This window comes from Manihot esculenta, chromosome 4 (genome assembly GCF_001659605.2).
Source record: "Manihot esculenta cultivar AM560-2 chromosome 4, M.esculenta_v8, whole genome shotgun sequence".
Lineage (NCBI taxonomy): Eukaryota > Viridiplantae > Streptophyta > Magnoliopsida > Malpighiales > Euphorbiaceae > Manihot > Manihot esculenta.
The window spans coordinates 33,191,410-33,212,005 of record NC_035164.2 but is presented as its reverse complement, the minus strand read 5'-3'; the positions used below and the strand labels follow the sequence as shown (position 1 = coordinate 33,212,005).

General features: G+C 32.9%; 5 protein-coding genes across 6 annotated transcripts; 3 read left to right on the top strand and 2 right to left on the bottom strand.

The window, feature by feature from the left end:
* The first annotated feature begins 16 nt into the window (after positions 1-16).
* On the top strand, positions 17-1,443 carry LOC110612772 (hydroxyphenylpyruvate reductase). Its single transcript, XM_021753560.2, has 2 exons — positions 17-715; positions 1,035-1,443. Exons 1-2 carry the CDS (start codon positions 293-295, stop codon positions 1,050-1,052), a joined length of 441 nt encoding a protein of 146 aa, XP_021609252.1. The 5' UTR covers positions 17-292; the 3' UTR covers positions 1,053-1,443.
* Positions 1,444-3,389: 1,946 nt separating this feature from the next.
* On the top strand, positions 3,390-6,545 carry LOC110612768 (glyoxylate/hydroxypyruvate/pyruvate reductase 2KGR). Its single transcript, XM_021753556.2, has 2 exons — positions 3,390-3,971; positions 5,789-6,545. The coding sequence occupies exons 1-2, from the start codon at positions 3,546-3,548 to the stop codon at positions 6,305-6,307; spliced, it is 945 nt and encodes a 314-aa protein (XP_021609248.1). The 5' UTR covers positions 3,390-3,545; the 3' UTR covers positions 6,308-6,545.
* Positions 6,546-6,863: 318 nt separating this feature from the next.
* LOC110612770 (hydroxyphenylpyruvate reductase) lies at positions 6,864-9,054 on the top strand. Its single transcript, XM_021753557.2, has 2 exons — positions 6,864-7,453; positions 8,348-9,054. The coding sequence occupies exons 1-2, from the start codon at positions 7,031-7,033 to the stop codon at positions 8,864-8,866; spliced, it is 942 nt and encodes a 313-aa protein (XP_021609249.1). The 5' UTR covers positions 6,864-7,030; the 3' UTR covers positions 8,867-9,054.
* Positions 9,055-9,738: 684 nt separating this feature from the next.
* LOC110612774 (dynein light chain 1, cytoplasmic) lies at positions 9,739-10,869 on the bottom strand. The gene is made up of 2 exons (XM_021753563.2): positions 10,409-10,869; positions 9,739-10,227 (listed from the first exon to the last, which is right to left on the bottom strand). The coding sequence occupies exons 1-2, from the start codon at positions 10,544-10,546 to the stop codon at positions 10,072-10,074; spliced, it is 294 nt and encodes a 97-aa protein (XP_021609255.1). The 5' UTR covers positions 10,547-10,869; the 3' UTR covers positions 9,739-10,071.
* A 2,603-nt stretch (positions 10,870-13,472) lies between these two features.
* On the bottom strand, positions 13,473-17,738 carry LOC110613937 (la protein 1). Of its 2 annotated transcripts, XM_021755358.2 has the most exons (10): positions 17,585-17,738; positions 17,430-17,508; positions 17,169-17,318; positions 16,940-17,082; positions 16,371-16,519; positions 15,706-15,795; positions 15,124-15,613; positions 14,518-14,662; positions 14,120-14,198; positions 13,473-13,843 (listed from the first exon to the last, which is right to left on the bottom strand). In XM_021755358.2, the coding sequence occupies exons 1-10, from the start codon at positions 17,627-17,629 to the stop codon at positions 13,729-13,731; spliced, it is 1,485 nt and encodes a 494-aa protein (XP_021611050.1). In that variant the 5' UTR covers positions 17,630-17,738; the 3' UTR covers positions 13,473-13,728. The 2 variants fall into 2 exon arrangements, with proteins under 2 accessions (XP_021611050.1, XP_043812159.1); XM_043956224.1 differs by lacking the exon at positions 14,120-14,198.
* Positions 17,739-20,596: the final 2,858 nt, after the last annotated feature.

Genomic DNA, 20,596 nt, shown 5'->3' with positions numbered 1-20,596 from the left:
TAAATCATAAATTTTTTAGGATTAATTTTTAAGAATAATTTCATATTGTTAAGAAACTTTCTTATACAAATTTTAATTTACTAAACTAAAATTTTCAAACAAGTTAATTTCAAAAGAAAAATCAAACAAGTTAAATATATTGATGAAAGTGACCAGGTTTAGGATTAAACTCTCTCTCCTTGCGTTAACAAATTCCACAAAAAGCTTAACCACAATAACCAACTTTTAAACCCCACACCAAACCCTAACCCTAACCCTAATTCCCCTTTCAAAAAAAATACACAGACTCAATATGGAAACTATCGGAGTCCTAATGACCTGCCCAATGTACTCATACCTGGAACAAGAATTAGAAGCTCGTTTCAATCTCTTCAAACTCTGGCAGCAACCTTCAAAAGCTGACTTCTTGAAAACCAATCAACACAAAATCAAAGCGATTGTAGGTAATACTAAAATTGGTGCAGATGCGGAGCTGATTGATGCATTGTCAAAATTGGAGTTTGTGGCTTCGTACAGTGTGGGACTGGATAAAATTGATTTGAAAAAGTGTGAGGAGAAGGGAATTAGGGTTACAAATACCCCTGATGTGTTGACTGATGATGTTGCTGACCTGGCAATCGGTTTGATATTGGGGGTTTTGAGGAGGATTTGTGCTTGTGATAGACATGTGAGAAGTGGGAAATGGAGAGAAGCTGATTTTAAATTGACAACAAAGGTTTGTGTTTTTTAATCTTTTTCAATATTATTTAATTTGATAGTTGTTTGGATGCATTTATTGGAATGTGCGTTGTTCTGGCTGTTGGTTTTTCCTGTGTTTTTTGATAAGCTGTGATGTAAGGAACTGACATTTTAAGAGATATCAGAAATTCATCAATAGTATTAATGCATCCTTTAAATAATTGAGAAAAATATTGCTTCCCCCTCTTTCTTTTGCTTTTTGCGTGCCATAAATTTGTTTTCACTGTCAATGCTACTGATTGGTTGATGACAGATTTCATCTTAAATCTCCTAATTGGCATTTTATGGTATTTAAGTTTGAAATTGCAGAGTAGCTATCCTGTTTAGAGGTGAGCTGGGAACAAATCTCAAATTTCCAGATTTCCATCCATCCATAATTTTGATTTCAGGACTTTTAAGAGTTTGACTCATATCTCTCCTGGGTTATCGCCAGGAATTTGTGCTGTTTGAAGTCATATCTTGTACTTCTTTTTTTGTTTGAGTTGTAATAGGGGAAATTGCAGATTCTAAGCAAAAGGGATCAAATTCAGGAATTTATTTCTGCTGCTCATCATTTGGTATCAAGTTGCATTAGGGATAAAGGAACTTGCACAACTCGGTTCGTAACTTCCTATTAATGCTTTTCAAGCTTTTTGTCAAACTAGGGGCGGGAGATCTTTTATTTGTAAATTTGAGGTTGGAGAAGAATTATTTATATATTTAGGGTTGAACTGTCATGTGGCAGCCGAAAAGAGTATCTGGTGTCAGAGTCTAACGCTATTCTAAATGGCGCCAAGCCATTATTTATTTTTTTTTTTTTAAGAATAGCCTGACGCCATTGTAAGCGGCATCATGCCATTATTTATTTTTTTATTTATTTATTAAAATATTATAATTATATTAATTAATTAATATATGAGTGTATGGATATTTAAAATTATAAAAATTAAATTTATTTTTATTAGATTGCTATTATGCAGTTGTACATAATCACAAAATAATAATTATTTATTTATTTTATTTATTTATTAAAATATTATAATTATATTATTTAATTAATATATGAGTATATAAATATTTAAAATTATAAAAATTAAATTTATTTTTATTGGTATGCTATTATCCAGGTGTACATAATCACAGAATAATGTTAATGTCCTAATATTTTAGAGAGTTATGAAATATATTAATATATGATTTGATAACCGTCAGACTTCTCTCACTCTAAGGAAAGCTAAATCCGAAAAAGTGAAATAGACTCAAGGTTTCAGAAATCCACTTCATTTAACCGGTCCAGCATCTTCGATCCTGATCCAGCCTAGTGATGTGACTTGAAGAAGGACAGCAGACTCAGTCAATTTGCAGCGCTGTCCGCATGCGTGCTGAAAAATTAAATGGCCGTCTAGCGTGAAAAGGGTTCTGACGCTTCTGTGCGTACGGACCTGGATCACAAGAACATATAATACTGTAGCAGACAGGCCGTTAAACGTCACTAACGGAAAAAGGATCAAAGGGTAAAAGGGAATAAATACATTTCTTTCCATCTAAGCTTACATCACTACTATAAATCTCCTATTCTGAATTTCAAAATATCATTATTAAATATATAAAAGATTATTTGTACTATTTAATTATAGTATTATTATATTAATTTATTAATATGTAATATAAAAAATTTATTATAATAAAAAAATATAATATAAATAAAATTATTAAATTAACATTATATAAAAATAATATATTAATATAATTATAATATTTTAATAATTAATATTATTCTGTAATCCTAGAACTGCACAAACCAGTCCAATAAAAATAAATTTAGTTTTTATAATTTTAAATATTCATATTAATTAATTTATTTTTTTTATTAATTATTTAATACAATATTTTTTATATATATTTAATAACATATAAATAAATTTATAATTAGTATCTAATTATAATATTATTATAAAAATATATTAAAATTAACAAAATTTATTATAATAAAAAAATATAATATAAATATAATTATTAAATTAATATAATATAAAAATAATATATTAATTAATTAATATAATTATAATATTTTAATAATTAATAAAATTAAAAAAATTATGGCCGCTACTCAAAATGACGCCAGACCATTTTAAAAAATAAAAAATAAATAAACAATGATCTGGTGCCATTTACAATAGCGCCAAATAATTTTTAAAAATAAAAAAAATAAATAAAAAGTAGTCTGGCGCCATTTAGAATGGCGTTAGACTCTAACGCCTGTCAAATAGGTATCAGATACTCTTTTTGATACTCTTTCGATTATCCACGCTTAAATTCACAAATAATTATTTTTCAATTTCAAATTCATAAATAATTATTTTTCAACTCTGAATTCATAAATAAAAAGATATCCGATGCTTAAACGTGTGAAGGCACATTCATGTCATTTCTATATCATGTAAAAGAAAAAAAAAGCACATTCATGTGAAGGCACTACAAACTGCAATAAAATTTTACATTAAAAATGATTTCATGCTGGAAAAATATGGAGACAAAAAGGCATAATTGAGTAGGATGTTTAAACGTGTTTTTTGACAAAACTGAACTTCTTTGTTTTCCCCATTTCCCAATTTTCAAATATTAACTTTGGAATGCAGAATTACAAATTTAACCCCTTTAAGCTAATATTAATAGCAATATAAGCCAAACACTAAAATTCAAAGAAAACTCACCTGTAAGCTGCAACACTGACCACAACGATTCCATAATCGCAACTGCTCCATAATCACTCGCACTGAAAATTTCGCTTCTCCTTACAAATAGGACTCCTTCACCAAAGTAAACCAATGGAGTCGATCGGTGTTCTAATGACTTTCCCTCCAATCTATCCCTACCTCGTCGAAGAACTCGAGAAGCGCTTCACTCTCTACAAGCTTCATAACGCCCCAGACAAGACTCATTTCATCAATTCTCACAAGAATTTTATCCGCGCTGTTGTGGGAAATGCTGTGTTTGGTGCCGATGCTGATTTGATCGACCAATTGCCGAAGCTGGAGATTGTCTCCACTTACAGCGTCGGGCTTGATAAGGTTGACTTGCCCAAGTGTAAGGAGAAAGGGATACGGGTCACTAACACGCCTGATGTTCTGACAGATGACGTCGCCGATTTAGCTATTGGGTTGACGTTGGCGGTATTGAGGAGGCTGTGTGAGAGTGATCGGTATGTCAGGAGTGGCAAGTGGAAAAAGGGTGACTACAAGTTGACAACTAAGGTTTGCATTTGTGGTCTATAATGTTTTCGAGATTCGTGTTTCATTGTTTTGAAACAGTGAGAAAAGGGATCCAATTTTTTAAGGAAAATAGATGTTAACATGATTATTGGGATTAGATGATTATTGAGAATCCTTCTGATGAGTAAAAAAGGATAAAAATCTGGAAATTAAAAGTGAAAGCAAGCATTTTTAAGTATTAGGCTTATTTAGGGGCGAAAATTTTGTATGCAGTCCAAAAATAGTTCATGATATCATCTTTCGTTGATGAGAATCTTTGATAAACAATGGGACTGTTGTGTGTATGTTTTGGATTTGCTTCCTGATTTGAGCAGAATTTCTGTCATGATTGATTAGTTGTTTCTGAGTCTGAACGAATGAACCTGTAGGTAGTTTTATGATTGTGCATGGCAGAGTATATCCATGCATTGAATTAGTCTTGTGGGAGTGGGATGGCTAAATATTGTTTCTGTGTAATTCAGTTTTTTCTCACATCTTATGTATTTGTCTTTGTCTGAATTGATGGTGAAATTAATTGGATCTGGTTTCGGGGATGCTTTAGTCTATAATACTTTATTTGGTAGCCTATGCATGGCTGTTGGCTTTGATGTTATTATAGTTTGCTAGTTGCAACTGCAATGCTCTTGACTGTCCTTTCAGTAAACGTTGGGCTTGGAAATTTAAGACAATATAGAAATCCTTGTGTTGATCGCATTTGCAGTGTAGTTGTATCTTTTGAGAATTGTGATATTTTGCACCCTTGAGCACTGATAAGTTGATGAAGCACTCCTCAAAATGTGTGCCCAGTAGGTTCTAAATTGTGTTTGGTTGTTTTATCTCAATTTTCTGGAATAGATTTGTGCTTTTTTTTTTCTTCTGCGTATTTTTTCTTATCAAAAGCAATGAAACGGCCTTTGTTTTCTTTTACTAGTGTTGTTATTGTTACCATGGTTTTGTTTTACAATTTTTCTTGCCTTGTTTCATACTACTATTATAATTGTTCAATTTCGTATTCTTGGGTTCCAGCCCTTCTGGGGCTTTACATTCCTGGACTGTGCAGTCAAAGACACACAGCATGTGCATTTGGCATTTTGGGCTCGGGGAGTATAATAAAAAAATAAGCATAAAAGGATTTTGAAGAACCAGGGAGTTCAAAGTAAAGAACTAAAAGTTTTCTCTCTATCTTATCATCATGACACGCACAAGTAAGACATTATTATTGGGGATATTACCTTAATGCAGCTGTTTAATATGTGATGTTAGAGCTGCTAAGTATTCAAACAGCTAAATTTCTGTAATGCTGCTTTCAAGTATTTATTTGTATATTATTTGGGGAATTAAATTTATTTGTATATTATGTGGGGAAGTAAATTGATACTATCTGCACAAGTTATCTTTTTGAGCAGAAGCTTAATTTTGGACATGTAACCATGAAACTGCTTTACATGTATCTCCTTTTGTTATGTTCTTTTGATTCTCAGTTGTATCTCTCACTTGTATTAAGACCTTGAGTCCACCTGTATAGAGATTTATTGGAAAGCAAAACTTTCATAAGCTTTCAAGCATTCAGCAACAATCTACATGGCATTTTTGTTTTGGCATTCAAAATGTCTTCTAGATGCATGGGATATTGCCAAAAGCTATCAATTTAACCAAATCACGTCATATGTGGCACTGCAAGAGACCTGGGAGTTAGTGCGCTTAGGCCCCTCTGCAGCACTAAACGACCACTTGGACTGTAATGCATTGTATTGTTGCCTTTGATTTTCTTATGATTCTTGATGCTTCTCAGACTTATTGGTTAATCTCTTCTTTTTCAGTTTACTGGGAAGTCCGTCGGCATTATTGGGTTGGGCAGGATTGGCATGGCAATTGCCACAAGAGCAGAAGCATTTAGCTGTCCAATTAGTTACACTGATATAGCAGAGAAACCGGATGTAAAATACAAGTTCTATCCAAGCGTTGTTGAATTGGCTGCCAACTGTCACATCCTTGTTGTTGCATGTGCGCTAACAGAAGAAACCCGCCACATTGTCAATCGAGAGGTCATCAATGCATTAGGTCCGAAGGGGATCCTCATCAACATTGCTAGAGGTCCTCTTGTTGATGAACCTGAGCTGGTGTCTGCACTGCTTGAAGGAAGGTTAGGTGGTGCTGGGCTTGATGTGTTTGAAGACGAGCCTAATGTCCCTGAGCAGCTGTTTGGTCTTGAAAATGTAGTTCTATTGCCTCACGTCGGAAGCGGTACGGTAGAAACCAGACAAGCCATGGCTGACCTTGTTGTTGGTAACTTGGAAGCACATTTCTTGAACAAACCTCTGTTAACTCCAGTGGTCTGATGTTGACATAAAAATTTGTGAATACAAGACTGATCAGAGGCATCATCATGCTTCTGTGACTTGCAATTGATCTGGAGATCATTATTTTCCAGGACTTGGCAGGAATGCCTTGATGGAAGGAAGTATTCTCAAGCTTCCAATTTGTATGTCTGAATTTATTTTCTTCTTAGCACCCTTTAAGAGATATTACTCTTATGAAAGGACATTTTGTGTTCGATAAATCTCAAATTTCTGCTCATGTGTGATGCATAACTGTAGTTTTGAAGATTGAAAGGAAAAGTCTTTACCAGTTTTCATCAATACTATAATCATGGTTTGAAAAATAATTTTATATTTCTAATTAGGTTGTGTATAAAAATGCCAAAAGATACATTTATATTATATTGTATTCGAATTTTTAAATAAAAAACCTCAAATTATATAAATAAATTACTTAACATAAATCATAAATTTTTTAGGATTAATTTTTAAGAATAATTTCATATTGTTAAGAAACTTTCTTATACAAATTTTAATTTACTAAACTAAAATTTTCAAACAAGTTAATTTCAAAAAAAAAATCAAACAAGTTAATTATATTGATGAAAGTGACCAGGTTTAGGATTAAGCTCTCTCTCCTTACGTTACAAAATTCTACAAAAAGCTTAACCACAATAACCAATTTTAAACCCCACACAAACCCTAACCCTAATTCCCCTTTCAAAAAAAATACACAGACTCAATATGGAAACTATCGGAGTCCTAATGACCTGCCCAATGTACTCATACCTCGAACAAGAATTAGAAGCTCGTTTCAATCTCTTCAAACTCTGGCAGCAACCTTCAAAAGCTGACTTCTTGAAAACCAATCAACACAAAATCAAAGCGATTGTAGGCAATACTAAAATTGGTGCAGATGCGGAGCTGATTGATGCATTGCCAAAATTGGAGTTTGTGGCTTCGTACAGTGTGGGACTGGATAAAATTGATTTGAAAAAGTGTGAGGAGAAGGGAATTAGGGTTACAAATACCCCTGATGTGTTGACTGATGATGTTGCTGACCTGGCAATCGGTTTGATATTGGGGGTTTTGAGGAGGATTTGTGCTTGTGATGGACATGTGAGAAGTGGGAAATGGAGAGAAGCTGATTTTAAATTGACAACCAAGGTTTGTGTTTTTTAATCTTTTTCAATATTATTTAATTTGATAGTTGTTTGGATGCATTTATTGGAATGTGCGTTGTTCTGGCTGTTGGTTTTTCTTGTGTTTTTTGATAAGCTGTGATGTATGGAACTGACATTTTAAGAGATATCAGAAATTCATCAATAGTATTAATGCATCCTTTAAATAATTGAGAAAAATATTGCTTCCCCCTCTTTCTTTTGCTTTTTGCGTGCCATAAATTTGTTTTCACTGTCAATGCTACTGATTGGTTGATAACAGATTTCATCTTAATCTCCTAATTGGCATTTTATGGTATTTAAGTTTGAAATTGCAGAGTAGCTATCCTGTTTAGAGGTGAGCTGGGAACAAATCTCAAATTTCCAGATTTCCATCCATCCATCCATAATTTTGATTTCAGGACTTTTAAGAGTTTGACTCATATCTCTCGTGGGTTATCGCCAGGAATTTGTGCTGTTTGAAGTCATATCTTGTACTTCTTTTTTTGTTTGAGTTGTAATAGGGGAAATTGCAGATTCTAAGCAAAAGGGATCAAATTCAGGAATTTATTTCTGCTGCTGATCATTTGGTATCAAGTTGCATGAGGGATAAAGGAACTTGCACAACTCAGTTCCTAACTTCCTATTAATGCTTTCCTGTCATTTCTATATCATGTAAGAGAAAGAAAAACACATTCATGTGAAGGCACTACAAACTGCAATAAAATTTTACATTAATAATGATTTCTTGCTGGAAAAATATGGAGACAAAAAGGCATAATTGAGTAGGATGCTTAAATGTGTTTTTTGACAAAACTGAACTTCTCCTTTGTTTTCCCCATTTCCCGGTTCCAATTTGTATATGTTTATTCATCTTTTCTTTTCTCTCTCTGTTGTTCAGTTCAGTGGTAAATCAGTTGGAATTATTGGATTGGGCAGGATTGGTGCAGCTATTGCAAAGAGAGCTGAAGCTTTTAGTTGTTCTATAAGTTACCACTCCAGATCTCAAAAACCATATACAAATTATAAGTACTACTCAAATGTCATAGATTTGGCCAAAAACTGCCAAATCCTGGTTGTGGCTTGTGCTTTGACCGAGGAGACCCAACATATCATCAATCGAGATGTCATTGATGCATTGGGTCCGAAGGGCATTCTCATCAACATTGGAAGAGGTGCACATGTTGATGAACCTGAGCTTGTATCTGCACTACTCGAAGGTCGGCTAGGCGGTGCAGGGCTTGATGTATATGGAAATGAACCTGAGGCTCCTGAACAGCTTTTCGGCCTTGACAATGTTGTCCTTCTGCCTCATGTGGGAAGTGATACTATAGAGACCAGCAATGCAATGGCAGACCTTGTGATTGCAAATTTGGAGGCACACTTCAACAGCAAGCCCCTCTTGACTCCAGTTGTATGATTATGTGAGGGAAGGTGGGTGTGTGTGTTGATTGATCTAGAACCTTGAGCTCATGCTGTCGTTTAGGTTTCCTTAGGTTCTGATAATTTTTACATCAACGTCCAGGTTTCGCTTATATTGGAAGTACATTTAATGATATTCAATTGTTAGCTTGGATTTCAAAATATTTACGCTGATGTGGTTGCTTATAATACTCATCTAGTTGAAGTACAAAACCTTGAAAGAAACAGTTCTTTTCATGTGGCTGCTTGCCCCAATACCATAGCAAACCTATCAATTTTAGGTTCTCTATGAGACTGGAGACTTCATGAACAAACTATGAAAATGAAGTGAAACTTCTATCCTGTAGAAGTTCTACTTAAATTTTTCAGCATGTAGAATACCATATTCTATTTCTTTGTTTGCATTTCCCTTGGCCATTTTTTTTCCTTTTTTCATCAAAGATGAGATGAATGGTCACTAAAGTGGCTGAAGGATTACAAGCAAAATCCCAAGGCTGGATCCATCAACAAACAAGCCAAAGCCCAAGGATTGCCATCTCCAGCGTTTCCGACTTAAATCGATCTTATCATATAGATATCTCTGCAACGAAATATAGATTATCCAAAGAGTCTTGAAAACCCCACCAAAGCGGTGCTTGTGTCGGCCCTATCTCTACTTAGCGGCACCGCTGGTGACAATAGTGTGGGGTCGAGTTCGTTTCAAATGGAGTCAGGTTTTGGATTGTCTCGTGTTCAATTCTTTTGGAGCTCGAACCTTTTGAAATAGTTTATTGGGCTTGATTTATGGATTTCTTTTTTCATTTAACAAAATATCTCTTACGGCAAAAAAAAAAGGAATAATTGAGCCAAGTAAACAAAGAAACCATGAAGGGAAAGGGAAAGTGAGAAAACTAGTTGAAAAATGAATGGAGACACCATGACACAGCTAAGAAAGTGGGTTTTTTTAAAAATACAGAAGGGCCATTGACAATGCCCCTTGAAGCACTATATTTACAAGGCTCCTATCTCGTAGGAAAATCCAAAAGAACCTCCATGTGGCCATGTTTGTTCTTCTAATCTTCTCGTGCTCTTTTCTTCTTCTCCCTCCATTCCAAATTAATTTTTCAGACTATGCTTCCCTTTCTCTGGACTTCCTCAGCAACCAAACATGGCCTGAGTCTCTTGAGGAGGAGCAGTTATTTAATACATACAAGTAATTTCTAATCAGGCAGCAGAAGGAGAAGAATCCCCTTTAAAGATAAGAAAATTAAGAGTCTCCAATGTGAAGTAGATGAAAGTCCCTTTAGAATGAGTGAAAAAACACCCAAAATTGGAACCCACCACACATTGCCATCCACCTCCATATTTCTTGTCAAACTCCTGCCAAATTTTACAGCAGAAAAATTATTATTAAAAAACAGCAGAAGCCTCCATTTTTTTACTTTACCTTTCCTTTTAGATTCTGTTTATCTATTTATGTTAACGATGGTCAGTAAAGGGATTACAGAGTTTAAGCAAAAAATTATTTGTTTTCTAAGTTTATATGAGAGAAAGATGTTACCTTTTTTATATGGCCAGCAATTGATTTGCAGTCTAAGACATCATAGAGATCCAAGGCCTTAGAAGCAGAAGCCATGGCTTGGATTTGCATCTTCACAGGCATATCTGTGTCCTCTATCAGAGCCTTTCCTTCCAACATCTTCACTTCTGCTCTCTCTCTCTCTCTCTCTCTCTCTCTCTCTCTCTCTCTCTCTTATATATATGGAAGAAAATTGAAAACCCAGTTGAGATATGCCCAGTCAATCCTATCTCTTTATCTCAAAAACAAAGCCAAAACCCTAGAAGAGAAAAAGCCTCTGAGATCCTTACTGTTATCTAAAGTGTAAGAGCCAATGTTGAAGAAACACCAGTCTTATAAGAACAACCCAACTCCTCACCATTTTTGTCTCTCTTCTCCAATTCCAAAGGAATCACTGTAATAAAATATTGGATTGGCACATAATCCAACTTCTCTGTCATTTTCTTTCCTCATATTAAGGACACTTACAATTTTTTTTTTCTGTTTTTTACCTTCACAAAAAAGAAAAGTAACAGCCTGACTCTGTCTTAGTTGTGTCACAGTCATTGAGGATAAAGATGGAGTGGATAAAGATGGTGAGGCTATAAATAAAGTCATGGTTTTTTTGTATTTTTGTGATTATTTGGAGTCAAGTTTGCTGTGAGCCCAATTCCTGACTGTTGCTATGAAAGTTGTTTGGTTTTAGGTAATTTAATTAAAAAATTTAAAATTTTTAAAGAATATTAAATTTTTATTTGTTTAATTATTAATATATTTTTTTATTTTCTGAAAAGTTAAATTACTTTCTTTTCTTAATGACTTTTTCTGACAGGATTAAGTTATTTTTTAGAAAATTTATTTTTTAAAAATAAGTTTTCTATTTTGGAGGACACACATTCAATTATTACCTAAATGGGTTTTTAAATAATTGTGGAAAAAAAGAGCCAATAAGAATCATGATTAAAGTAATGGAAAATAACAGCTATGATTAATAAATTTCAAACTGAAAAACTAGTTATCCTAATTACCAATTTTCATCCAGATAGGCGAGTGGAAGAAGTTATGGAAAGGTAAAGGTAAAACTTACTATTTAATCATTACTACTGGTTTAAACAAATGGGAGGATACAATGATTAATGGTTTGAAAAAATAGAAATTAATTAATACAATTATAAAATAAATTAATTAAATAGTTAATTTCATAAATCACACATGAATTAGATAGTATTTTTTTAAAAAAAATCAATAATTATCCATTGCTTTTCCCATAACCCAAAAGTTTTATCACCTTTTCATAAATCCAAAAACTGCTTGGAGTGCTAAAAAACCACAATACATTTGAAAAATTATAAAAATTTAATTCAATTAATGTTTTTAATAATTTTCATATTTAAAAACATAATAGGTGATTCATATGATATTACCTGTTAATTTTTATATAATTTATTTTTTGTCAGAATATGAAAAATTAAACAGATTTAAAATTTTTATTTTCAACTATCTTTTAGTTTAATGATAGTTAAGTCATCTCTAAAATTATGAGATTTAAATTTCAGAATGTTATATATATATTGAGCAATGTGCATGCATGTATGTGCTCTCCGTCAACTTAATGACCGGCGTCCTCAAGAGAGAAATATCTAAGATATTTTTCTTTGGTTTGAGAAAATCAACAAAAAGTACCAAAGACCTTCCTATGGTGTAGCATTTTCTGGAGTGCTCAGGGAGGACAGATCATTGAATTCTATTCTAACATCAAATGTCTATTTCAGCAATCTCCAAAAGAATTATATCACATTCGTTTAGCATAATTTATTTTGCATCATATAAGAATTCTATTTATTTTAAAGTAATTTTTTTAATTAAAAAATAATAAATTCTTTCCTTTCAAATAAAATAATTATTTTAAAAAATCAACTGAACTAAATTTTAATTTTAAAAAATTCATGATTCCAAACAGGCAAAATCTTGTTTATTTTCGTTATACCTTCTGAAACACCATCCTTTAACCGGTGGCTCTCCAACTTCTAAAATCCACCTCTTTTCTTACTGTCTATTCTCATGCATGTTTGCCCTCTTATGTTATGTGGACCTACGATATATGCTAATGGAGCAATAACCAAACGACGAGTCGTTCTCCTGGCCCATGCCATAGAGATGGGCATACGCCACAACTGAGAAAAGATGTTCCCAGCTGCTGCAGACATGAACAGCCTTAAGGGAGAAAGTGTTGCTTTCTCTTAACTGGCTCTTCGGAGAAGTGTCAAGCTTAACATTAGACATTTGCAGGCAACACTCCAAGGGCATATGAGCCATTAAATCAAACTACACGGCAGTTAGCAGTGAACAAAGTAGGAAAGATTTGGCTGTCAACCACACGCAGCAAGTATGGCCGAAGTGGTTAGAGAAGAAGAATAGCAGCAGCTTCTTCTGAGAGGACCACCAAGTAAAAACACACGTGTTGGCTTCAAATTCCAGCATTATCATTGCCAGGCAAAAGTATTAAAAAATCTATATCCACATTTCAAATTCTACATTATCCTTCGTTATTTGGAAGAATTTTCAAAGCTACATGATACAGAAAGTAGACAACTGTCATGAATATTGCTGAACAATGCCAAGTCAATACAAATTAATGCAAAATTTTGAATCCTTTCAAGGAAAAATAAGCCAAATAAGTCAAAAATTCCAAACCTTCTATGCATTTGCATCTTTAATAAAACCTTCTAATTTGATACTTTACCTTAATCTGACAAATTAGATGCAGTTTTATTTAATGAGTCAATTTGAAAAAGAAATTGCAGCTGATCTAAAAGAAGTCATTTTTTATAATCTTATCTTTTTTCTTTTCCCCAGCTTTCCTCCTCTCTCTTTCCATTTGCTTCACAACAGTTTCATTTGCCAGCGGAAAACCCAAATCATCAACAAAATGCACAAAGTCAATACCATGACCATCAAAGAAAAAGAAAAGCTGAAAACACAAATAATTCAAGAATGAATTACAAACTACCATCACCAGTCTGGTTAACCTGTATTAAATGAAAAATGTGCATAATCAAGCAGAGACTAGAAGAAGGAACTCACGCATACAGCCGACTCCTTTTCAATAGAAAGTAACAGCCAAGTTAACACAAGGTCCCATATGCTGCAGTGAATTCTGAATACTCATCAAAGTTCAAGTATGATCTTACAGAAGCTGTTTTGACAAAATGCCTTATATAATTTGTTTCACTAATTGTGTCATTGACCAGCTGTTTGCAGAATTGCAGTCATAGGCAAAGGCAATGATTTCCTTTTTTTAAAAAAAAAAAAACATTGAATTCCTAAAACGTTGTGACCTTTTGAGCTTTTCTTGGCTGCCTGGTTGCATGATCATTTTCTTTGAAGTGGGAGCTTCTGCCTTCAGACTGTCTTCTACCTTTATTGGATTTACGTTTCCTGCATGGCTCAAGCAAAGATAAACTTTTAGAAGTCAATGATAGCTAGACCAAAAAAATAAGAGCAAATTACTCTCGTATATTGCTGATGGAAGAGATAAACAAAAGGGGACCGCTATTTCAATGTACAGAATGGTTGCTTGCGCACATGCAGCAAGTACCCACAATTCATATCAACATGGAACCATGCACAGAAGCAGTCCCATGTGTCAAAGCACCATTCCCCATAATATACAAAATATTACACACAAGCACAAGCAGCATGGCACATGCATACCGTTTTCTATCATCTCTACTTTCCTGGCAGTCTTCCTCATTAAGATTATGCATATTCCAGTGCTCTTCTTCTGTCTTAGCTGGAAAAAAATAGCAGTCCCCAAGGGGAATGAATTTAATTGATGCTCTAAGAACGGATTTTCTGAGATTGGTATAGTGGCAGGTCATCAAGGCACACACATAAATATTTAAAATGGATATACGATTGCAATTTCTTTGCAGAATTCAAAATGCACCCATGCTTTTCTGAAAATGGATAAATGAATCCAACCAATCTGATCCAAAAAGCAGGGTACATTAGACATGGATATCCATGCCTCTCAAGAATCTGTACTCTCAATTTAAGAAAAATAAACTCTGGTTGTACCAAATAACAAGTTCTGAGTGTCTGCAACCTACCAATAACTGCTTCAAATGAAACAATAAAATTCTTCACAATGAGACCTCCTTCAATAAATTCTGCAGCAGCACAGGCTTTTATAGCTCCTTCTGGTTCATGAAAATGAATGTAACCAGAAACTGCTCCCTCTTGATAGTCAACACACTGCACAAAGAGAAAATAAATAAATAAACAGAAAGCAAAGATGCATAAACAGGATTCATAAATTCAACTGCAAATTAACCTTTAGACATTTGTTAATGAACCGAAATAATAAAACTAAGCAGCTTGTCTAATTATATAACACCTAGTTAATGCTCCAAAGTTAACCAGAAAATATTTCTTTAGGTAATATAATGTACCTAAATAGTAAGGACCCTAATTTGGATATGCAATGAATTCCAGATTCTCCAGGTGACACCATTTCAGCATCAAGCATCAAAGAGAGCAAATTTTGCATGACATCAACATCATGGATAAGTCTATTTGAAGAATGATGAGCACAAAAGGTGCAGATAAAAATATTTGCATAAGACATGTTCAATAGATACCTATAACATGAGGAAAGTAAACCTCATAGAATTAAAAGACAGAGATCAGAAAGAGAAAATTGATCTCCATGGTACCTTAACAGCACCAAACCTTTGGAAGACATCCTTTAGGTCCTCACACAAGAGAATGTCCTTTTCCTCATGGGAAAATGCAGTGCATCTTTTCACCCCGGTTACTTTCTCACTGCTCCCTTGACAAACTCTTTCAGGAGACTGATCTCTGATAGCTTCTTGCATATATTCTGCCTTGCTCTCTTCAGAAATGATCTCTTTGCAATTTTTTTTAGCAGTTTTCAAAATACTATTTCTACTATTTACGATTCTTTGAGAGACGATCTGTTCACTCTTTTCAGCTATTTTGCAAGTTTCCTTCTGGGCGCCTTCTGCATTATCTTCAGAGACATTTTCAATCTCTCTAACAATATGATCATTGCAGTCCAAATCCTTGTCTTCTTTACAAACACCTCCACTGTTAGCGACTGGCTCAACATTGCCTCCATTTTTTACTGGTTTTCCAGTTGATTTCCTCTTCAGTGAAAATGCAATCATTAAGCCTTTGGGATAGCTATCATCAGGAAAAAGCAAATATATGAGGTAAAGGAATTGAAAGAAAGGAATAAAGGACTTCAACAAACTAGTAATGGAGAAACTACTTACTTGGATGTTTTGCTCGCATTACTCTTATGATTTGAGCACTCTTTTTCAATTCGCTCTGTCATTCTTGCTCTCTCAGCATCAAACTCCTTTCTAAACCAACCAAATGAAGAGGGGAAAAAGATATAGAGGCAATTGTTATAACAAAACTCAGAACATAACTGGAGAAAATGGTTTATGCAAAAGAGCCAACAATAATTTAATAGGATATTTTACAGTAACAAGATACTATTTAAAAAGAACAGTGAGGTTATTGTTTAAAAGTCCCGATCACAAAATATAAACAGTAATTTACAAATGAACCAACTCATGATAACTGCATTGTTGAGATTTGGTCAGCAGAACTGATATCACTTCCTTACAAGCTTGGATCATCCTCAAATTTCATCAGTTATTGACTTTCTCCCACTAAAATAATTCCCTACAGTCAGGCCAACTAAATTGACATAAATAGAAAACATATTTGTCATAAAAGAAATGGTCACTCTTAAAACATTCTGATGTTTTTATCATTTATTTATGAGATGTGTGCAAGACAGCAAGCAAGCAAATACTGAAGACAAAGACTACTAGTCATCTGGTTACTAAAACAACTAGAAAATGTACCTGCTAATGGAAACCACATGAATGCATGCTCACAACATTTAAAATGAACAGTCAAAACTCACTTTGGTTTTAACTCTAAAATGGCACCATCATAAACTAACTTTGCCTTCAAGATATCTTTCACATCTCCATCTGTAGAGAACTCGACCAAAGCAGTGCCACAAAAAACCCTCTTGTCTGCCGCATGACGAGGTAGTCTCACACTATTAAGCTATAATACCAAAAGAATTCAAACCAGAAAATAATAGTAAATGAATATGAAACAATATCAAAACCATAGGCACAAACACAAAAGGCTTTTTGTATAACAACTCCACTCTCTTTTTTCTTAAACTAAAAAAATTTTTGGATATTATATTGATGCTGAACTTATATAATAATTAGGATAAATTAATCTATCAATATTCAATAATATAAGATATTCTCGGGTGAATTTTTCATCAAAGAAGAATCTTCCATAAACAACCACATCAAATATTAAAGATGAAATTTACATGGCAATGCAACCCTTCAAATCTTAAGAGTATATTTATATCAAGGACAATAAGTCATAAATGACCAGAGATCTAACAGAAGTCCATATGTCAAAGTTTATAAAGCCTCAGAATAAGAGTTTTGCCATTAGGTATACCTTCCCAAACTTAGCAAAGAAAGATTCCACATTTTCCATAGTAACATCATACTGAAAAGGCGAGGCTGCAATTGTTCTTTCATCCATTTGCTGAACAATTTTTTCTGGCTTTGAGAGCTTCTTAACCCTACCAACCTTTTTCCCTTTAAAAAGAAAAATCCACATTTATAGCAAGTATTGAGCAATAACAACGAGCAAAATGATGCCTTTGCATGATAGGACGGCTTACCATCATCAGAAACTTTGAGAAAATCCGATTTCCGCAAAATCTCAGCAACTGATTTCAGCACCCTATGGGGAATATCATCTTGTCTTATTTTACCCAGTCCCAGAAAAGCTCTGACTCTAGAGAATGAGCATATAAGAGCCAAGCTAACCACTAATTCTCAAAGTCAAGATCAACACTCCAATGCTTCCAACAAATCGAAAATGAAAAAACAGAAAGACATACATACCAAATCAAGCATGTAGGGATTGAAGAGAAGGATACTGCTATCTTTGCTTTGTGAGACCTTCTTCATAAGAAAATCATCTCGAGGTAAATTGCTGTCGCTGAAGTAGAACTCCACCTGAACAATCAAATAGGAAAATTGTATCATTCTTAATCAATTGATAGAGCGTATGTGTGTGTGGTGGAATCGGAACCTGATGAAGGAGTTTCTTTGCGGTTTCTTCGTCCAACGAAGCCATCGGCGCTGAAGGTTTTGGCGGTTGATGATAACTTGAGAGGGGAAGTCACACTGGGCGTGAGCTTTTTGTGAGAGGGAAAGTTAGGGAAGCTATGCTGTGTCGTTTTATTTATTTACTCTTTCCGTGATTTAGGCTCGTTTGTTTCACGCCGCTATTTTCTAAAGTTTAAAAAATTTTAAAAATTTAGTTAATAAAAAATATAAAAAAAAATTATTTTGTATATTTGATATTTTTATTAAAATTGTTATACATAAATTTTATTTTTCAAATTAAAATTAAATAATAAAAAATAAATTATTTTATTGAAAAATATTTTTTAAATATAAATTATTTTTTATAAATAAAGAGAGTCTTATATCTTAAATATTACAAAAATTTTGAGTTTTTAATATGAGAATTGATCTTTAAATTTTAAAATATATATATTAAAATATTTTGAAATATTAAAAAATTTTACTAATTAATACTTTTATAATATTAAAAAAATTATTAGTTAATCTTTTAATTTTATAAATTTTTAAAATTTTAAAATTATTTTAATATATTCTTTAAAATAAAAAATAAATTAATGAGTTTCTTTATTATGTATAGACTGATTGTAATATTTTTCTTAAATGTTATATCAAATCCGTTGCTAAAAGTAAATTTAATGATATTTTTGCTACAGAAATAGGATAATTTATTCATAGTGATACAACTTTGAAGTTTGTTTAATTCTCATATTAGGTTATTAATAAATAATTTTCTTTAAAAAAATTACTTCGATTTATTATGTCAGACTAGGTTTCTATAAATATTTTATATTAGAATTAATTAATTATTCATTGATAAAATTATTTGTTATTGTTAAATTTTTACTTCTTAAATTCAATAAATTATATATTTTTTGTCATTAAATTTAATTATTTAAAGTAATTTAAATTTTAAAAGTCATTCCTGTTGTTATAAAATGAAATTTTAAAAATTTATAATCAGCTGAAGTTGAGATTAATTATTAAATCTGCATATTAAAATTTTTTTAAATATATGACATTGCTAATATGAAACACAATTAACACGATAATAATATATTATTTTTTAAATTATAATTTTTTAATTTTAGTTAAATTTAAAAAAAGTCAAATATTTTATAAAATAAATTTTAATAAAACTTTCCATAGTAAGAATCAAAATATTGTTCAAGGTACTCTTCCTACTGATATTTTAACAGTGCTAATTTTAAAAATTCAAAACCTTTATTTGTTAAGAATTATCGCCCCTGTAACCCTATGTAATGTCCTATATAAAATATTGTCAAAAACTCTGGTGAGGTTGAAGACTTTAATCGGTTTTTATTGTGGGCGGATTAATTACTGACTGTGACTTTTAAAACTATTCATGAAATAAGACAAAGATCATGAAATTGTTTTGGGAAATTGTACCTTGAATATTGATATTGCCAAGGCCTATAACAAGGTAAACTGGGATTACTTATGTGCTATGCTAAATGCCTTGGGTTCTCTTTGATTTGGGTTCAGTGGATGCAAATGTGTTTCACAAATGTTAATTATTTGATTGTGGTTAATGGGAAAAAAATTGGCCCAATTGTTCTGGCAGGGGATTTAGGCAAGGTGACCCTATTTTACTTATTTTTTATTGTGGCTGAGGGGTTGTCTTTACTACTTCAAGATAAAAGAGTGTAGAGGTGTTATTCATGGATGTCGGGTTAAAGCAGGACTTAACGTATTTTCCATCCTTTTGCGTTAATGACTCATTGCTTTTCTTTAAGGGTTCTATATCAGAGGCCATACAAATGAATAATATATTAGATGTGTACGAGCAAGCTTCAAGGCAATCAGTGAACTATAATAAATTTAGAATTATGTTCAGTCTGAATATACAAAATGTAAATAGTGATGCTATTTCTAGTATACTTGGCGTGAATTTTCGTTTAGGAAATAGCAACTACTTAGAACTGTCATTCCTGATTGGGCATAGTAAAAAATAAATTTTCTCTTTTATTAAGAACAAGGTCTGGAAACGGTTGAGCAGCTGAAACAACTGTTTCCTATCTAGAGCAGGTAGGAAGGTTTTGATTAAAGCTATTCTCCAGGCTATATTTGTGTACTGTATGAATGTGTTTTTGCTTCCTGTTGCTACTTGTCATGAAATACAAGTGATGATGAATAAATATTGGTGAGGTTTAGGTAAAGAAAATTGTAGAGGCATTAACCAGCTCTCGTGGGATCATATGTGTTGTGCTAAAAGTGATAGTAGTGTAGGTTTTAGAGACTTACGGTGTTTCAACACAACTTTATTAGGGAAATAAGATTGGAGACTTTACCAATAATACTATTCTTTATCAGGTACTCAAAGCAAAATACTTTTCTAAAGGACTTCTTATTCACTGAGTTGGGTTTCAATTATAGCTTTGTTTGGAAGAATATTCTATCCTCAAAACAGTTGTTGTTACAGGATGCAAAATGGAGATGTGGTAATGGTAGAAATATTTATGTGAATAAGGACCCATGGATCCCAAAGGATATTCGTTTTTTACCTGATGAAGGTCCCTCTGACATTAATGATACTACGCGTGTTTGTGATTTATTTGTATTTGAGGAACGACGGTGGGACGCAAATAAGTTGATGCATTTGTTTAGTGTCAATGATTTGAGAGCCATTCTTCGAATTCCTTTAAGTTTGGTGGCTAAACCGAATGTTTTGTTGTGACAATTTAATAGACATAGTTTATATACTCTAAAATTTGCTTATCATGTGGCGTTGAATTTATACAGAGACAACAGTCTTTGAATGGTTATGTGGGTTGAAATGGATTTGGAATTTAGATGTGTCCCCTAAGATTAGATATTTTATTTGGAGAACCTGACAAGGTGTCCTACCATTTAAGGATAATCTAGTTAGGAGGGTGAATATGGATTCTAAGTGCTGGTTTTGTGATGAGAACAAGAGCATTAATCATGTTTTGCT

Excerpts from the sequence above, each read along its gene's own strand:
- LOC110612772 (XM_021753560.2), top strand. The coding sequence starts at position 293 with ATGGAAACTATCGGAGTCCTAATGACCTGCCCAATGTACTCATACCTG.
- LOC110612768 (XM_021753556.2), top strand. The coding sequence starts at position 3,546 with ATGGAGTCGATCGGTGTTCTAATGACTTTCCCTCCAATCTATCCCTAC. Across the intron at positions 3,972-5,788 it reads ACTACAAGTTGACAACTAAG|TTTACTGGGAAGTCCGTCGG; the intron begins GTTTGCATTTGT and ends CTTCTTTTTCAG.
- LOC110612770 (XM_021753557.2), top strand. The coding sequence starts at position 7,031 with ATGGAAACTATCGGAGTCCTAATGACCTGCCCAATGTACTCATACCTC. Across the intron at positions 7,454-8,347 it reads ATTTTAAATTGACAACCAAG|TTCAGTGGTAAATCAGTTGG; the intron begins GTTTGTGTTTTT and ends TCTGTTGTTCAG.
- LOC110612774 (XM_021753563.2), bottom strand. The coding sequence starts at position 10,546 with ATGTTGGAAGGAAAGGCTCTGATAGAGGACACAGATATGCCTGTGAAG. Across the intron at positions 10,228-10,408 it reads TTGCTGGCCATATAAAAAAG|GAGTTTGACAAGAAATATGG; the intron begins GTAACATCTTTC and ends AAAATTTGGCAG.
- LOC110613937 (XM_021755358.2), bottom strand. The coding sequence starts at position 17,629 with ATGGCTTCGTTGGACGAAGAAACCGCAAAGAAACTCCTTCATCAG. Across the intron at positions 17,319-17,429 it reads CTCACAAAGCAAAGATAGCA|TGGTTAGCTTGGCTCTTATA; the intron begins GTATCCTTCTCT and ends TTTGAGAATTAG. Across the intron at positions 17,083-17,168 it reads TCTCAAAGTTTCTGATGATG|GGAAAAAGGTTGGTAGGGTT; the intron begins GTAAGCCGTCCT and ends TTCTTTTTAAAG.